The 20055-nt window shown below is 40.9% G+C and overlaps 1 protein-coding gene across 1 annotated transcript in view; it reads left to right on the forward strand.

Moving 5' to 3' along the window:
- GNAI2 (G protein subunit alpha i2) overlaps positions 1-20055 on the forward strand; it is a 143167-nt gene that overhangs the window by 99025 nt on the left and 24087 nt on the right. The window contains exon 5 of the mRNA XM_063291986.1: positions 19012-19140. Within this exon, the coding sequence (XP_063148056.1) occupies positions 19012-19140 (129 nt within the window). The remainder of the gene's footprint in view (positions 1-19011; positions 19141-20055) is intronic.

The raw sequence follows: 20055 nt of genomic DNA on the forward strand, positions 1-20055 counted from the left end.
GAGATTTGTCATTGCTCTTCTCCCAAGGATTAAGCGTCTTCTGATTTCCTGACTGCAGTCAGCATCCGCAGTAATCTTCACACCTAGAAATACAAAGTCTTTCACTTCTTCTACATTTTCTCCCTCTATTTGCCAGTTATCAATCAAGCTGGTTGCCATAATCTTGGTTTTTTTGAAGTTTAGCTGCAAGCCAGCTTTTGCACTTTCTTCTTTCACCTTCATCATAAGGCTCCTCAGTTCCTCTTCGCTTTCAGCCATCAAAGTGGTATTATCTGCATATCTGAGATGGTTAATGTTTCTTCCAGCGATTTTAACTCCAGCCTTGGATTCCTCAAGCCCAGCATGTCGCATGATGTGTTCTGCGTACAAGTTGAATAGGTAGGGCGAGAGTATACAGCCCTGCCGTACTCCTTTCCCAATCTTAAACCAGTCGGTTGTTCCATGTTTAAGTACTTTTAGCAAAGAAGAGTCTACTATGTCCTGAGGCAGTCTGTTCCATTATTGAATAACTCCTACTGTTAAGAATTTTTTTTCCTGATGTCCAGCTAAAATACAATTCCTTGTAATTTAAGCACATTGTTTTGTGTCCTGCCTTCTAGAATAAATCTGAACAGTTCAATGCAGTCTTCTACATAATAGCCCTTCAGATACTTTGAAGACAACCACCTTATCTGTCAGCACACTTCTCCAGACTAAACATACTCAATACCTTCAACTGTTCCTCATGTTTTTATTTCCAGGGCACTTATCATTTTGGTTGCTGTCCTCTGGATGTGTTTCAGTTTGTCAATGTCCTCCCTAAAATGCCATGCCCAGAATAGGATGCACTATTTTAGATGCGGGTCGGACCAAGGTAGAATAAAGAGGAACAGTAATTTCCCTTGATCTTAACGCTATACATCTGTTGTTGCAGCCTAAGAATGCATTTAGCATTTTTTACAGCTTCAACATGTTCGTTTTGGTCTAGTGGTTAAGGTGCTGGGCTAGAAACCAGGAGACTGTGAGTTCTAGTGCTGTCTTAGGCATGAAAGCCAGCTGAGTGACTTTGGGCTAGTCACTCTCTCTCAGCCCAACTCACCTCACAGGGTTGTTGTTGTGGGGAAAATAGGAGGAGGAAGGAGTGTTTGCTGCCTTGAGTTATTTATAAAAATAATAAAGGCTGGAATAATAATAGTAATTATTATTATTATTATTTTGTGATCCACCAAGGCATCCACTGCTGCCCAGTATGATCCTTCCACAAATCCTATACACCCTCTCCTCTTTCAGCATCCACATTCTGTTCCAATGACATGGTCATTAAGCGAAATGGTTGCTAAATGAACACATCACTGTTTTTTCCTACCCCAGTATAGGAATTTATATTTGACCCTCTTGCTGAGTTTTGCCTAGTATTAAATTTTGTCAAAATCCTTCTGAACCTTGATATTGTCCTCTAAGCTATTTGGTATCCCTCCTATCTCTAGGTAATCTGAAAATGTGATAATCATATTTTCTAACCCACATCCAAGTCATAAATACTTGTATAGTGTAGGGCCTAGAACAGACCCTGTGTTACACCTTTTGACATTTCACTCCATCCCATTGGGTACATAGTTCAACCAATAATGCATTTATGTAGTAGCGTAGTTCAGTTCACATTTTGTCAGCTTCTGTAGTAGAATCTCATGGAAGGCTTTGTCAAATGCTTTGCTGAAACAAAAATATAGTATGACAACTGCATTGCCATGGTCAACTAAAACAGTCAAAAAAGGAGATCAGGTTGGTTTGACATGATTTATAAATCTAAGTTGGCTTCTGCCAAGCAATGTATTCTTTTCTGATTGCTCAGAAACCGAATGCTTAATAATTTGTTCCAAAATTTTACCTCGTATTGACATCAAGCTGACAGATCTTGGTCATCTTTTCCCTCTCTTTCTGAAGATATGAACAACTTTTATTCATCATTACAATGTGTTATTTACCATCTATTTGTTATTTCTGTGCCATCTAAGCTAAGAACCCTCATTGCAATGTAGTTTCAAATTTGGGATGTGGAGGATTTTGGGTGGTATATATTAAATGCATGCATGAAACAGAATATTTTGAACTGTTCTAGATGGGCTGCAGTTTGGCAGAGCCAAAATTTAAAACACTACACTACACTACACTACACTACACTACACTTTATTGGCCAAGTATGATCAAACATAGAAGGAATTTGACTTCCGTGGAAGAGCTCTCAACATACCTACACAACATCAAAAATAAACAATAATAAAGCAACAATGTTATTTACTAAAACCATACAATCAAGAAAGAGAAAAAAAAATTGAAGGAAATAACACTATAGCTATCAACCAACACACACTCATATTTAAAAGGAGAATTTATGGACAGCATACTGCATCTGTTGTCCAACATATGTTCACATCCAACAGAGCATTACCAGTCACATCCCAGCAGTCATGTCTTACCATACATTGTCAATCATTATATCAGGCTACGTTAATTAGGAGTTCAACAAAGCAATGGTACGAGGAAAAAAACTGTTTCGATGTCTAGATGTTTTGACATACGGTACTCTGTAGCGCCGTCCTGATGGTAAAAGTTGAAACAGTTTATGTCCAGGATGCGAAGGGTCTGCAGATATCTTCTCTGCCCTCCTTTTGACCCTTGCAATACACAGGCCTTCTATAGAAGGCAGGCGGATTGCAATAATTCTTTCTGCAGACTTAATTATCTGTTGAAGTCTATATTTGTCCTGCTTGGTTGCGGAACCAAACCAGACAGTTATAGAAGAACAGATAACAGATTCAGTAATTCCTCTGTAGAACTGTACCAAAAGCTCCTGGGATAGATTAAACTTCCTAAGTTAATTCAGGAAGAACATCCTTTGTTGTGTCTTCTTGATGATAGTTCTGATGTTAAGCGTCCATTTCAGGTCTTGAGAAATTATGGAGCCCAAGAACTTAAAGGACTCTACTACTAATACTGGGCTATCAAGTATAGTAAGAAGAGGGGAGTTAGAAGGATTCTTTCTAAAATCCACAACCATCTCTACAGTTTTGAGCGTATTCAGTTTCAAGTTGTTATAACTACACCACAGGGCCAGTTGTTATACTTCCCATCTATATGCCGACTCATCACCATTCCAAATGAGACCAATAACAGTTGTGTCATTTGCAAATTTCAGAACTTTAACAGAAGAATCTTTTGAAATACAGTCATTGGTATAGAGGGAGAAAAGCAACGGGGAGAGCGCACATCCCTGAGGGGCACCTGTGCTAATTGACCAAATACTGGATATAGTTTTGCCTAACCTCACATGCTGTCTCCTATCTGTTAGAAAACTGATTATCCACCTACAGGTAAGGTCAGGCACAGTAAGCTGGATCAGTTTGTTATAAAGAATTCCTGGAGTAATAGTATTGAACGCTGAGCTAAAGTCCACAAAAAGGATTCGTACATAAGACTCCAGAGATTCAAGATGTTCCAGAATATAATGTAAAGCCATGTTGACAGCGTCATCTCCTGACCTGTTTCCTCTATAAGCAAACTGCAATGGATCTAGCAGAGGATCCATGATAGCTTTCAGATGAGCCAGCACTAACCTCTCAAAGGTCTTCATAACTACAGACGTCAATGCAACAGATCTGTAGTCATTCAACTCACTGATGGAAGATTTCTTAGGAACTGGAATGATTGTAGAGCTTTTAAAACAAGAAGGAACATAACACATCTCCAACGATTTATTAAAAATATGTGGAAAAATAGGGGCCAGTTCCGCACAAGCTCTCAGACAGGAGGGAGTCACACCATCTGGGCCTGGAGCTTTTCTGATCTTTTGTTTTTGAAATAAATCTCGCACTTCTTTTTCCAAGATCACCAGAGGTGAGGAGCCTAAGGAATTGGGAATGGGTATAGAGAAATTTGGTGCTGACAGTGTATCTGAAATACAGTTGGTAGCAGCAGATGTGTCTGAAGTGAACTGAACTGAGAACATTTCAGTTGTTTGTGATTTCAGCTGAGAGAAATCCAGAAGTGTTTTATGGGGCAAGTGCAGCAAAGCTGGTGTGCTTTGCCTTTCCCTCCTTCTCTGCATGAAACTAAGGACATGTGTGGTTAGTTCAGGTATCCAGTTGGTGTATATTCCTTTTCCTAGATCCCCTTAACCAACACCAGTGTCCTTGGGAAATAATATCCATACAGCTGCCCTGCCCCGATCTTCCTAGGGTCTTTATTCTCTATTATTTCTGAGACACTGCTGATGTCTTTCACTTCAAGTGCAATATAAGGGGAATAGGAAAAATAAGGTCCTGGGAAGATTGGAGGGATGGACAGGATGTTGAGTTACAGTGCACTCAGAGTCAAGGACATTGTCTGTGGTTGCTCTCCATCTGACCTATTTGTCTACCCACTTGATTTTACAAGTACATTCTTTTCCCTGCCTTTCATTAGCTACTGTGTCCTACTGGTAATATGCTTTGATTTTTCTCCTCAGTCCCTGAAACACTTCTGCTTGGACTATTGTATTCCAGTTTACCTTTGTTACAGTCTGGACATATACCTGTTCAGTGAACACAGTGTTCTGCATATCCTTACTGTGTGTGTGTGAGAGAGGGGGAGACTGTGGTCATGTGCAAGAGAACAGTAGCTGAGCAACTGATTGAATTCTAGTCTTGCCTTTCCATATTGCTTTCTGTTGTTGCAGTAGCTGCTGAAAGTTCCCAGAAGTTCTGTAACATATGCATTAATGTGTATGATGTACCTATTTCTTCAATTAAAGTAGTATGTGGGAAACTTGCTGTCCTAGTGAAATAATATATAATATGGAATTTACTGAATTATGTTGCTGAGTTATATTGACTAAATAAGTGCAAAGAATGATACTTATTTTAAATATACTCTAATTGAACTGAATTTTTAACAGGTCAACAAAGCAGCTTTGATCTTACTTATGATAGTAAGGTATGATATCTTAAAAATAAATATACTTCTATAAGAGCCTTTATAGGTAAGAACCTACAGATGAAAATGCGGTTCCTCAGAGCTGGTGACATCTTGTTTCAAGTGGTATAAGAATAGAATTTTTGTACACATTTTGGCTGAGTGGTAGGGAATAGGCTTAGGCTTCCTTTCCCTGCACTCAGTAGTACAGTTGAGCCTCAGTGAATTTACTGTAAAGTAATTAACATCCAGTAGTGGAGAACAAGAAGACATAGTTTACCTATTGCCAAGTTTGATCCACCCCCTATATAGAGCGTAGGGCATAGAATAATGGGTTGAAGGTACAGGATTTGAATGTTAGAAAAAGCTTCCCAATGGTAAGAGTAGTTTGACAGTATAGTTGATTATCCATAGAAGTGGTGAACTCTCCTTCACTGGAAGTATTCAGGTAGACATTAGAAATCCATCTGTTAAGGATGCTTTAATTTGGATTCTTGCACTGAGCAGTGGGTTGGACTAAAATTACTCTTGATATTTTAAATTTAAGCTTTAAAGCAAGGCTGCAAAATGTGAGCCATACATTTCCTTTCCCCCCCTTCTCCCCCCATTCCCCCTTCCCTTCCCTGTTTTTGAGGGTTGGGGACATGAGAAAACAAGAGCCTTAAGTCTTGTAGATGTTTAAGACACCCATTTCACTTCTTAAAACTTTTGAAATTGTCTCCCATAAGGGGCTCTGGTATCACCTCACTTTTGGATTGTGGCTTCAACCTTCTGTACAAAGTCTGGAGCAGCACTTGAGCTGATAGAAGTTGTGTTCTCTTCCTTTAACATTAATAAGCATTAATTGAAAAAGCCTCTATAAGGAACAAATTTTTCATCCATTGTCTCTTGCCTTCTCCAAGTTAAATAACTATATAGGAAAGATACTGTAGCTTTTTCAGGATTATAGCCATGTTGTAATCTGCTTAAAATATCCTTGTTTATAATATACCAATTAAGCAGCCTAGCTACAGAATACATTAATACAGTAACATTGGCAGTGTTCATGTTAAGACTCTTCTCGATTTTCTTGTGATTGTTGCTGTTTTCTTCAGGGAGGTCCCTAGGTTTTGCTTTGATTGTTAAATCCATAGTTGCCTATGTCCTCAAAATGAGGAAGAAGCTAGATCTGAAGAGGTCTCAAAGAGGATAGTATGCCAACATTGAATTAGAAAGTGGTTACAAGAAAAGAATGTTAGGTTCCTATACTGCTGTGTATGCAGATGACTCACTGCAGAGTGCAGCAGTGATCCTGCCAGGGAAAGCCAATTTGGACAGCATGGTGCAGAGTAGGACAAACATACAAAGCCTTTAGAGCAAGCTGAGGAAAACAGTACATCTGTAATTAGAGAGGATTATTTAATATGGATGGTATAACTGTGCTCAATAAATAATAGTTATGAAAGACTATAACCCTTTAAATGCCCCATTACATTTAATAGACTTTTATCTATATCCCTGACAAAAGTGCTTGATACAAATGCATTAATAAAGTGAAAAACATAAAAATTATAAACTCCTAATTCTGCACTATGCAAGATAGTCTTCTCCAAAGTGATACCATCCAGATGTATTAAGACTTCTGGCTTTCTGCTCCCAGAATTCTCAGTTAGCATAAGCATAGGAGAGAGTAATGTAAGTAATAAACACATTTTATATATCTACATAAACTAGGATGACAGCAACCAGAAATGCAGTTAATCTCTCAGAAGTTGATCAACAGTGTATCTGTGCTGAAGACTGCAAATTTTTGGTAGACAGTAGAGGAAGAACAATAATTAGGTACAAATGTATATTTGAAATAGACTGTTGCTATCTGCTTCTTATTAGAGGAAAAATTTGGAGCACAGACTTGGTAGAATGTTTCATTCTTCTGCCAAATCTTTTTTTATTCCAACTCTCCATCTTAAACCGTAGATGGCTTGAGACCAAGTTATCCATCTTGTGAGCAGGCCAGAAATCTGTTATAAAAAGGTACTATAAATATAATAAAATAAATTGGGCAATCCTAGAGATGGAAAAGTTTCTGAATCTGTATTAGATCTTGGTAATAAAGTCATTGGGATAATAATAATAATTCCAGGAATTGCTGTTCCCCTAAGAATCTGTGAAAGACTTACAATAACGGTTGACAGTAGCAATTTCACACAATCCTTTTCTTGATTCTTCACATTCTCAGTAATTACTTCATGTCATGTGGACTTCTTTTTAGTCTACATTAGTTACTGTAATTGATAGTTTGTATTTTAATTTCATTATATATAATTTCTATTTAAACTTTTTAAAAAGAAGATAAAAACTAATATAGACTAAGAAAAAGAGGAAAAGAGAAAAAGAAATCAAAGAGAAAGGAAAAAAATTTAAGGAAAAATAGAATGGAATGAAAAAAGATAGAAAGCAGTGGCTTCCGATATTCTTCACAGCAGTTAAAAGTAAATTATATTTTGACCTCTCTCTAACATTAAGAGTATTATCATAATACTCTTCTTTCTATAATCTATCCTGTCTAATCATCAAAACCATAAATCACAAGTTCATTTTTTCATGTCTATGCAAAAAGTCCATAAGAGGTTTCTAGCCACCAATAAATGTAGATAATGTCTTTTCTCTAATCAAAGAAGTGAATTTATCCATTTCAGCAAATTTTGTCAGTTTCATCAACCATTACTCCATAATGTGTAGTGTCCAATCTTTCCATTTCTGCATATAATCTCATTGCAGTAATCATATATTGAAATAATTTCCATGGCTTCTTTCTGTTTATCCATTAGTCCTAAAAGTAAAGGTTCTGGCTTCAATTGAATATTAATCTTTGAAATCCAAAGTATATATTTGAATCCAATTTTTTTTAGTTTTTTTGCATGTCCACCAAGCATGATAAAATGTCCCTTCATGTTGTTCGCATTTCCAACATACATTGAAGGGCATTTATACATTTTAGATAATTTCTGTGGCGTCATATACCAATGATACATCATTTTATAAAAATTCTCTTTGAGATCATAACACAGTGTAAATTTCAACCCCTTTAACCACATATTTTCCTATTGATCCATTTGTATATTATAACCAAAATTCTTAGCCCACTTTACAATACATTCTTTCATCCTCTGTTTCAAATTTCAACAAAAGTCTATACCTTTTAGCAGTTACATCATCAGTGCACAATTGTACTTCAAATTCTGTCTTACGTTGCTCCATACCATAAGTCTTTTTGTCCATTTTGAATCTTTCCGATAACTGTAAATGGGAAAAACATTGACAACTATATCCTTCTGCTATTAATTGCTCTCTTGATTTAAATGCTTTTTGTATAATGCTTTCTTTTTTCTTTTTAAAGTTTTTTTTCTTTCATTACAATATCAGATTAGGAAGGAAGGACATTAAAATTCTTACAAAATACTGATTGTAGTTATCATTGACCAGTGAGTTTATATTTTGATCTGTAAGCATGTATGTGTGGAGCCAGTTTGATGTGGTGGTGAAGATGTCAGACTAGAAACCATGAGATGGTGTGTTACCTTGCGCTTGGTGACCTTGGGCAGTCGCTCTTGTCACCCCTAGGAAGAAAGAACTGCCAAGTCACCACTGAAAAATGCTGCCAAGAAAATTGCATGGGGCAGTTGCTAGGAGTCTAAAATGACTTGAAGGCACAACTTTCAACTGATACATATTTGACGTTCAGTTGCATTCTCTAGTTTATATTATAATTAAAAAATACGTACATAAATATTTTAACATGTCACTGTTACATGTATTTACGGTTTATTCATATATCGTGGTGCACAAATTTGTACTTGGTTTGGGAAAAGCTACACAAAACATATTTTTTTTCCCACTCACAAGACATTAGAAATTAGAGGGAACATTGCAGGGAGGTGATAAGTAGGACTAGGAGGTAAGGAGGTGGCATGATAATTTGGCAGTAGGCTGGCAGGAAGCTCGAGTGGGGTGATGGGGATATATATATACATACACACACACATACACACGCACACCACACACACACACACAAATATTGAAAACAAATCATCAAATTCATAATAATAATGTTCCTTGGGCCAGTCTCTCTCAGCCCAACTCACCTCACAGGGCTGTTGTGGGGAAAATAGGAGGAAGGAGCATTAGGTATGTTCCCCTCCTTGAGTTATTTGTAAAAATAATAAAAGGCGGGATAAAAAATAAATAAATAAATATTTTATTTTTATTTTTTATTCTGTTTATGAAATTTATATGGCCACCCATCTCACAAAAAGTGACTCGGGGCAGCGTACAACAATTAAATAAAACAATAAATGTATAAAAACAATTGTTATTAAAACTATAAAATAGTAATTATTAAAAATAAAAATACTTAAACATGTGGTTTTCTGAGTTAATATGCAGCCCACAGAAGTCCTTATTTATGGTTTAGTGGCCCCCGTTTCTATTTAAGTTTAATATCACTGGTCTTAAAAATACAATTTTGCTGTTTGGCAAGACCCCATGATCTTATTTTCATGCTGCATTTTGTATTTCATAGATACACTGAGTACAATCACTATTTCTGTGAAACACAAAAATGAAACAGCCAAATAATGCTTCAAATAATGAGTATACTCAGGAGATTCTGCTCTGCGACTGCCTTGTTTTTCTTTCTCCTGCTTTGCAAATGAAACAAAGGAAATGCAATTCCTTTGAATTTTTTTTCCTGGCCTTTAAGAGAGGTTCGTTTGTTTGTTTGTTTGTTTTCCTTACTCTGATGTTTTCTGCCTGAAATAGCTCTGCTGACTGTCCCTTCTCTTCTCCCCAAACAGTTCCCTCTTGCTACCAGGAAGGAGAGCTGTGGTGTTTTGACTTTAAATGGCATGTAGCTGTAAATTGTTTCTGCATGTGCACATTTTCTCTGGTTTGTTGCCATAGTGATGAATATTTTCCTCTTTCCTGAGAATTCTATTGAATGTATGTTACTATGCAGCCATGATTGACTTAAAATGATGGTGGGTGAATAGGCTGCAGGCGTAGGTGTATTTCTCAAGAATGTTAGGCACCTGCTGGTTCCAAGCATTGCATGTCTCAGTATAATGAAATATGACAGTATGACAAAACAGGTTTTTTCATTGTAACACCACTTCAGTTTTGCCAAAATTGAATTTCCTGTTTAATGACTGCTCCTTCCTCCAGAGTTTTTATAAGATTTGAAATACAATGTCTGAACTATAAAATGTGCAATGATAGTGACAAGGTTAGCCATTTTGCAGTTTAGAAACAACTTTTAAGAATGCATGTCTATACAAGATCTCCTCTGCAAATCACATGGGATTTATATCCATGTGAACCTGTATCAGACTGGTGAACTGAACATCAGTTGACATTTGTCAAACTTCATGGAATAGCTTTCTTGTGCTAAAGTTCTCTTGTTACTCTCCTTTCTCTCATTCTAAAAATACTACCAGAGGTAACAAGAGGGAGGTGGGGAACTGATGCTTTCTTGTGAGGGTTTGAGGTAGGAGCGTGTTAGAAGGGTTTTGGAGAGAGTGATGTATCTTAGCAGGCAGTATAGGATTTGGCCTTCCTGTCTCTCTTCTTGCAATGCTTATAGTCTGGCCCAATCCCAGAGGACACTAGGCAGTGTACAGAAAACCCAAAAATTATATATAGAGGATGACTGTCCCCATTCAGAACTGTTAGGGGCCAAAGGGTCTCTGAAATTGTCTCTGCTTCCTTAAAAAATATTAACGAACAAGTTCGGGACTGTGCATACCTCTGGGTTTGCAGGAGGGGGAGAGTTCCATGAAGTGAGACCTGCCATAGAGGAGATTTGTTAATTAGCCAATACCCTACAAGCCTCATGATTTAAAGGGAGTAGAGTGCACGACCTGGACTTACAACAGTGGGACACTGATGTGTGACAGAACAGGATGTGAATGCAGAGAGCAGTCATAAAGATCAAGGGAGAAGCTGGATGAAGAATTTAAGTCAGTCTAGTTGAGAGATGACAGTTATGGAAATCCATTTGTTCCTGTTAGATTTACTCATTGGCTGAATGAGCTCCAAGATAGACATAATTGTTGGAAAAATGGCTCAATTTGTATCTGTGTGGGTGCACTATGGAGCTGTGGCCACAATGGTCTGCTGAACAGCATGGTGGCTGCCACACCTTTCAGAGGGCAATGTTGGGCTCTCTGCTGTGGTAAAGGTTCCTGGAGAATGTGTGCAGATTGCCTATCCCACAGAAAATGAGAGAACTATTAGAGGAATTGACAATGTATGCAAGATTACCTGTGGTGGACATACCTGCATTCCAGGTAGACTCCAAAAGAACAGAGTAGTAACAGACTGGGTTTAATGGAGGGTAAGGGGAGCTGGCACTGGAGATTGCCCAATCCTACCCTTCCCTATTCAGGTAGTCATCAAAGTAACTTATTGAATGTCAAGCTGCGTCAAACACAGGCTATGAAGAAGTCCATGCTGTTGGGCCAAAGGAGTTTGGGATCTGCTATATGAAAGCCTTGTTCTGTCTGGGGTTGGCTATGGGACTCTAATGCCTTTAGGGGCTTGCTATGGGACTAATAGCATGATTATCCATGTAAACTTGGAAACACAAAGATTCCTTATCTGGAGTCACATTGTTATCAGCCACCTTGAGTAGAACATAAAACAGCAAGATTGTTTTATGGTGGGAGGGTAAAGTGGGGGGTGGAGACCTTTTCCTCTGAAAATTAGTGAGAGGATGTTCAGTTGTTTTGAAGGCTTCATGGCAGGATGTTGAAAGATACTGAGTGATCTGAAGGATGGGTGAAGTGCTGTAGGTGTATTCTAGACAAGCTTAAGTGATGCCACCAAATAATTGTCTGTTGTTTCAGTGGGAAGTTTGGGAAGGACCAGCGTGGAATGGATGATGTATTGGTGGGGAAGTGGGTCATGGGAGTGGGAGGAGGAGGAAGTTTCCAGCATCCTTGAAAAAGGCAGTAGTGTACCCTATCTGGCTGCCTTGGAAAATTATCTCCAACCTTCCTTTTTGGGGGGGAAGTAGGAATCAACTATGGAGTGCCCTAGAGGAACAGATTATTTTGGCCCTTTTCCATTGAGATTCAGTCCTGGGCATGAGATGGAGACGGTGTTGGTCAGTCTAATTATTTTTGGCAGGACCTTGATAGGTCATACTAGGCCCATCAGTGGTATTCAATACCATCAGTCATGCTACCTTACTTGACTGATTGTGAAGCTTGGGAGGCCTGTTGTGCAGTGGTTCCACTTCTCTTTGAGTGGGCGGTTCTAGTCACAGGTGGCAGGGTGGGAAGCATCCACCACACAGCCTCTGAGAGAGATAATTCATCAATTTAGGGTATGGAATCAGTATGCTGAAGGTACCTAATTGTACTAGTTGAGCAGGTGGAGGCTAGCTAGCTAGCTATTTATTTATTTCTATTTTTTTTATTTTTTTATTTCTATTTATTTCTCTCCCTCTCCCTCTCTCTCTTTCTTATATTTAGCCACCGCCTATCTCCCCCAGAAGAGGGACTCTGGGTGGTTTACAATAAAATTCCCCATAAAACATAAACATTAAAATCACATAAAACAATTATAATAAAACCCAATAAATAAATAAAATCCAAGAGAAATGTAAAATCCAGGCTGGTGGGAGGGACTCTAGGGTGCGAGCCATCCCCAAGAATGGTTATTCCCTTTCCCACCCCAGGCGAGATGGCAAAACCAGGTCTTCAGGGCCTTCTGGAAGGTCAGGAGAGAAGGGGCCTGCCTCACCTCTGGAGGCAAGATATTCCAGAGAGTGGGGGCCACCACAGAGAAGGCCCACTTCCTGGACCCCGCCAGATGAAATTCTCTTATGGACGGGGTCCGTAACATGCCCCCTCTGGATGATCGGGTGGGGCGGGCCGATGTAATGGGGATGGGACAATCCCTCAGGTAACCTGGCCCCGTGCCATGTAGGGCTTTAAAGGTAATAACCAACACCTTGAATTGGACCCGGAAGCAAACTGGCACCCAGTGCAAGCTCGTGCAGCAACGGTGTTATATGTGCCCACTTAGGTGCACCAAAAATAGCCCTCACGGCTGCATTTTGGACCAGCTGAAGCTTCCGGATACTCTTCAGGGGTAGCCCCATGTAGAGTGCATTGCAGTAGTCTATATGGGAGATAACCAGGGCGTGAGTGACTGTTCGGAGGGCTTCACGATCCGGGAACGGGCATAACTGGCGCACAACCTGAAGTTGCGCAAAGGCCCTCCTGGCCACGACTGCCATCTGCTCTTCGAGCAGGAGTCGTGAGTCCAGGAGAACCCCCAGATTACGCATTGAGTCTGTCTGGGGCAGTGCCACCCCATCCAGAACTAAAGATGACAGTTTCCCAGAAGATGAAGCCAACCCACAGCCACTCTGTCTTACCAGGGTTCAGTTGAAGCCTGTTGTTCCCCATCCAGACCCCCACAGCCCCCAGGGACCGAGAAAGGGCAGTCACTGCATCACTTAGCTCACCCGGGATAAAAGGTAAAGGTAAAGGTTTCCCTTGACGTAAAGTCCAGTCGAATCCGACTCTAGGGGGCGGTGCTCATCTCCGTTTCTAAGCCTTGGAGCCGGCGTTGTCATAGACACTTCCGGGTCATGTGGCCAGCATGACGACTCGGAACGCCGTTACCTTCCCGCCGAAGCGGTACCTATTGATCTACTCACATTTGCATGTTTTCGAACTGCTAGGTGAGCAGGAGCTGGGACTGGCAACGGGAGCTCACCCCGCCGCGCGGTTTCGAACCGCCAACCTTCCGATCGACAGCTCAGCGGTTTAACCCGCAGCGCCACTGCGTCCCTCACCCGGGATAGAGATGTATAATTGGGTATCATCAGCATACTGATGATACCTCAACCCGTGGTGACGGATGATCTCACCCAGTGGTTTCATGTAGATGTTAAACAAGAGAGGAGAGAGAACCGAACCCTGCGGCACCCCACAATGGAGGGGTCGAGGGTCGGATCTCTCCTCTCCTATCACCACCGACTGGGACCATCCCTGGAGGAAGGAGGTGAACCAGCGCAGAACTACGCTGCCCACCCCCAACTGCCTGAGCTGTCCCAAAAGGATACCATGGTCGATGGTATCGAAAGCCGCTGAGAGGTCAAGGAGAGCAAGAATGGATGCACTGCCTCTATCCCGCTCCCGCCAGAGATCATCTATAAGTGCGACCAATGCAGTTTCTGTCCCCTATCCTGGCCTGAAACCTGACTGAAAGGGGTCCAGATAATCCGTTTCCTCCAGGACCCTCTGGAGTTGTAACGCCACCACCTTCTCAACCACCTTCCCTAAAAAGGGGAAGTGGGAGACTGGACGAAAATTGTCCAGCACAGTTGGGTCCAGAGATGGCTTCTTGAGGAGGGGGCGCACCAGTGCCTCATTAAAGGCGACCGGGAACACCCCCTCCCTCAAGGATGTATTTACCATCGCTTGGACCCAACCACACGTCACCGCCTGAGCTGCCTTCACCAGCCAGGAGGGGCATGGATCTAAATAACAGGTGGTGGCATTCACAATCCGGAGGATCCTGTCCACTTCCTTGGGTCCAACCGCATCAAACTGCTCCCAGATAACAAGGCTAAAATGTTCCCTCGGTATCTCCACAGACCCTGCTTCATGCATGGAGTCCAACTTAGACCGGATCCGACTGATTTTATCCTGCAGATGCTCAGAAAACTCTTCCGCACGGCCCTATAGGTGGGTCACTGGGCCCACCTTCCCCAAAAGGGTACGTGTAATCTTAAATAGGACCATTGGACAGCAATCTGCGGATGCAATAAGAGTGGAGAAATACTGCCGTTTCGCCGCTCTTACCGCCACAAGGTAGGCCTTAATAGCGGCCCTAGCTCGTGTTCGGTCGGATTCGGTCTTTGTCTTCCTCCAGCGGCGCTCTAGACGTCTCTTAAGCCTCTTCAAAACTCTCAGCTCTTCCGTGAACCACAGGGAGTGTTGGGTTGGATGAGGCAAGAGAGGCCGCACAGGCACGATCCTGTCCAAGGCCCCGGCCAGTTCCCTGTTCCAGGCAGCAGCCAGGGCCTCCACTGGACCGTGCAGCAGATCCCTGGGCACCTCCCCCAGCTCCCTCTGAAACCTCACTGGGTCCATCAGTCGCCGGGGGCGGGCCAATTGAATGGGTCCTGCCTCCCTGCGGAGGGGAGCGGCATAAGAGAATCTCAGGACCACCAGGGTGTGATCTGACCATGGCAATGGAGCTAGATGCAGCTCTCCCCTCAGATCACGTTGCCACTGCTCCAACAAGAAGACCAAGTCCAGAGTGAGACCACTGTTTTGAGTTGGGTCCCGAATGATCTGGGACAGGCCCATGGCTGCCATGGTAGCCATGAACTCCCGAGCTGCCTCCGAGGCACGCCCCAGGGAAGGCAGATTGAAGTCCCCCAAAACCATAAGTTTGGGGAGCTCCACCGCCAAACCTGAGACAGCCTCCAGCAGCTCAGGCAGGGAGGTTGCTACGCAGCAGGGGGGCTGGTACAGCAGGAATACTCCCAGCTGTTCTCAGGAACCCAAGAGAAGAACCCATTGCCAGGAGACCTTTGCTTACCTCTGACTGGTGTGCCACATGTGCCCATGCCTGCAGTGGAATGACCTTGTCAGAGTAATTCATGTCCTCATCACCATTCATCTGGATTCATGGAGCTCTCTTTGAAGACTACCTGGAAGCTGCAGTTGGAATAAATGCAACGGCTTGTCTGTTAACCAGCACTTTGTTCTGAGAGCACATTACACCTGTGCTTTGGGTCTTCCAGTAGGCTTCCTGATGCACTTCAAAGTTCTGGTTTTGATTTATAAAGCCCTATATGACCTGGTACCCAAATACCTGCAGGACAATCTGAAATCAATCTGGCTGACGTAGTTCTCCCATGAGATGCTGCTGGTTGTTCTTCACTTCCATGTGAAGGGCTGAGAAGCAGAGGGGGCTGAAGCTGTTTCTTGATAACAGAGAACTTACCCCCCCCCACTTGATTTTATTCAGGAAGATTCTCAAAACTCTTCTGTGAAGCATTTGTGGACTAAGCAGATGCCACCTAGGTTGAATGTGATCTTGAGATATGCTTTTGTTGGGTTTGACTGTCACTTTATTTTATTCTACACATTTTATTTTTATTTTACTGTGGGTGTTCTATGTATATTTATTTAATTCTGACAATTGATGTTTATTGTACAATGGATGTTTTATTATAAACCACCAGGAGTCCTGCAGGATTCAGCAACATACAAGTTGAATAAATCATAACCATGTATGTTTTTATTAAATTGTTCATATGTTCATAGGGGCTTGTTACAACATGCAAAATTGTTTATTTACTTCCATAGCCACTCACATTCTTGTTTATGTGAAAGTGCTTTATTCCCTGAATGAGGAACATTCATCTAATCCAACATCACCTGACACAGCACCTTCCAGAGTTGTGTTAGACTGTTTCATCATTTTAGAGTCAGTGGCCATGCTAGTCTCGTGTATATTTATTTAGAATTTTACAAAAAGTAAAAGAGAAACCTAAGGGGAAAAAATAGAGAAAAAAGAAAGAGTTATGAAATACAAAAATAAAGTTATGAAATACAGCGACTCTTTAACAGATATTGACAAACCCATCATCTCCCCTCCCACTTATCTTTTCCAGAAATCACTTCAACCCCATATTCTCATCTTTTTCAATCATTAAATTTATTAATCATTTCACTTTTTTCTTCTAGCAAAAAGTCCATAAAAAGTTTCCAGTCTTTTAAAAAAGTACTTCTTGTTTTCTCACTGACCAAACAGGTCAGTTTTGCCATTTCCGCTAATTCTAACAGTTTTACCATCCCTTCCTCCACTGTGGGAATTTCAATACTCTTCCATCTTTGTGCATATAATATTCTTGCTCCCATTACCATATACAAAATTAAACTTCCATGAGTCTTTTCTAATTTAGAATCCGTAAGTCCCAATAAAAAAAGTTTTGGTTGCTTTGTGATAGTAAACTTAAATATTTTTTGTATCATTATATGTATTTGTATCCAGAATTTCTTGGCTTTTTCACAAGTCCATCATGCATGGTAAAATGTCCCTTCATGTTTTTCACATTTCCAACATAGCCTTGAGGTACCTTTATACAGTTGCAATCGAAATTATTCAACCCCCATTGCAAATCAGATTGATCGTCAAAATGTACAGACTTCAGCTGTTTGCAATGAACAAATCAAACAAAAGCAATTGGAATAGCTCAACACAACAAATGCTTCAAGTGGTGTCCCCAAAGTCAACTGAAAATGCAACTTATAATGACTTCTCCAGTCTCAAAATTATTCAACCTCCTGAATAGAATCCATCACAACAGCACACATACAGTATGCAAAACAGGTGTCTCAAGCACACCTGAATGCAACTAATCAATGGCTTAATTAGTTGCACCAGGTGTGCTTGAGCTGGAACACATGAAATACCTGAAGTGGCTAGGGGTTTGTTGAGTGTCACATTTGACTGCATGTTAGAAATACAGTATGGCTAAGTCAAAAGAATGGTCCAAAAAGGTAAGAGAAGAGATAATTGCCCTTCACAAACAAGGAACAGGATACAAAAAGATAGCGAAGGCACTGAATGTTCCTAGAGACACCGTTGGAAGCATAGTTCGCAAGTTCAAAGTTAAAGGAACAGTGGTTACACTTCCTGGACAGGGCAGAAAAAGGAAGCTGTCAATGGCTGCAACCAGATTTCTGAGAAGGAAGGTTGAGAGAAACCCTCGAGTGACTGCAAAAGACCTGCAACAAGACTTGGTGGCAACAGGCACTGAGGTTTCAGTAAGCACAGTAAGGCACGTACTAAACACAGAAGGTTCCCATGCCAGAACTCCCAAGATGTACACCACAACCCAAACGCACAAGAAAAGTCAGCTCCAATATGTTCAAAATCTTATCAATAAGCCACAGAAGTTTTGGGATTCTGTTCTGTGGAGCGATGAAACAAAACTGGAACTTCTCGGCCCAATGGATCAGTGGTATGTGTGGAAGAAGAAGAATGAAGCATACGCTGAAAAGAACACTCTGCCTACAGTTAAGCATGGTGGTGGCTTGGTGATGCTCTGGGGCTGCTTTGCATCCTCTGGCACTGGAAACCTGCAGCCTGTAGATGGCAAGATGGATTCATTGAAGTATCAGGAAATCCTAGGAGAAAACATCATGCTGTCTGTAAGGAAGCTTGGGCGTCATTGGACCTTCCAATAGGACAATGATCCCAAGCATACCTCAAATTCCACTAAGGCTTGGATGCAGAAGAAGTCCGGGAAGATTCTACAGTGGCCATCACAGTCACTTGACTTGAACCCCATAGAAAATCTCTGGTGGGATTTGAAGAAGGTGATTGCAGCACGCAAACCCAAGAACTGGAGTCCATTGCTCATGAGAAATGGGTTAAGATTTCTCAGGAATGCTGCCAGCAGCTGGTGTCTGGCTATGCATCTCGTTTGCAGCAGGTCATAACAGCAGAAGGGTGCTCTACCAAGTACTGAAGATCCTTGCCATGAAGGGGATGAATAATTTTGAGACTGGAGAAGTCATTATAAGTTGCATTTTCAGTTGACTTTGGGGACACCGCTTGAAGCATTCATTGTGTTGAGCTATTTCAATTGCTTTTGTTTGATTTGTTCATTGCAAAACAGCTGAAAGTCTGTACATTTTGACAACCTGATTTGCAATGGGGGTTGAATAATTTTGATTGCAACTGTACATAGTGGCCATGCTAGTCTCCATTCATATGGAAGAAACTGATTAGGGAGAGATAATCTGTGAGAATTAAGGCATGTGGAATAAGGAGAAATTATTCTGATCCCTCCCTTCCCTTGATAAATATGTCCTATCTCTGTTGATCAATAGAAATGGGTTTCTGTGGTCTCCATTTTTCTAAAGCAGACTTCCCTAGGGTTTCAGATAGTAGCTATGCTAGCTGTGAATGATAGCACTTATTGCCTGGTATAGAGTTCATTACATCTTGAAGACATCAGGTGAGATAGCTGGCTAATCCCCACCATTTTTTTTTCTGCAGCTACCTGAATGATTTGGAGAGGATAGCCAGAGTGGATTATATTCCAACCCAACAAGATGTGCTGAGAACCAGAGTGAAGACTACAGGCATTGTAGAGACTCATTTTACCTTCAAGGACTTGCATTTCAAGTAAGTGCATAAACTTGTACTTTTATTTCCTTTGACAAAAGGAATTCATTTATAGCCAATGGATAAAGTTGGATTTTGGCTCTCAGTATATATAATGCAGAGGTACCATGAAATGCATCTTGCAGTGAATGTTGTAATTTAAATAGTTATATAGTATTTAAACTGCTGTACATTGTTACTTAAATTTACTGGGGGGGAGGTGTAGGTGTGGGTGTGTGTGCAAAAGCAGGAAAGATCACTTTTATATCCCAATAATTACTCTGAAACCATTAGTTATATTTGCATGTGAATGAATGAAGTATATGGAAATGTGATTCCTCATCTGTTTTGCTTTTAGCTCTAAACAGGCTTCTATGAATTGAGATATCCTTGACAATCTTAGCTGTTCAGTAGTGATTGAAGACTTCAGGGAAGAATGAAAAAGAAGATTGCTGTTCTGGTTTTCCCCCTTACGAATGATAGTTAGCAATTAAAAGGTCAGATCTCAGGCTCTTTTGGCATGGAAATGTTAGCATCAGTTTGATATGCAGATGAAAGCAGAATGTGTCCCCAAATCTATGCAGTATATTCCTCTGCAGTAGCAGATTTTAGGCTGATCTCATCTTTGCTCACAACAGTGGATAAACAGGCCCTCCTTGGCATGAAAATCTTGTCTTGCTGGATCCAAAAGGACCCCAGGCTGCAAATTTGTTACTTAATGAAGACGTCAGCCCCATACAGAACAGATTTATCTCCCTAATTGTGAAATCCAGATGTTCAAATCAGAAACTCCATCTGCTTGAGTTTAGTTTATTCTCCCACATACCGTCATTTACACTCTGAAGTTACATAGATTTCAGAAAATATCAAACTCCAAATTTTCAGGAAAGAAGAAATATAGCTATTTATCATCAGCATTTTGATGGCAGTTAGTGC

This window comes from Candoia aspera, chromosome 2, assembly GCF_035149785.1.
Source record: "Candoia aspera isolate rCanAsp1 chromosome 2, rCanAsp1.hap2, whole genome shotgun sequence".
In the NCBI taxonomy this organism is placed as follows: Eukaryota; Metazoa; Chordata; class Lepidosauria; order Squamata; family Boidae; genus Candoia; species Candoia aspera.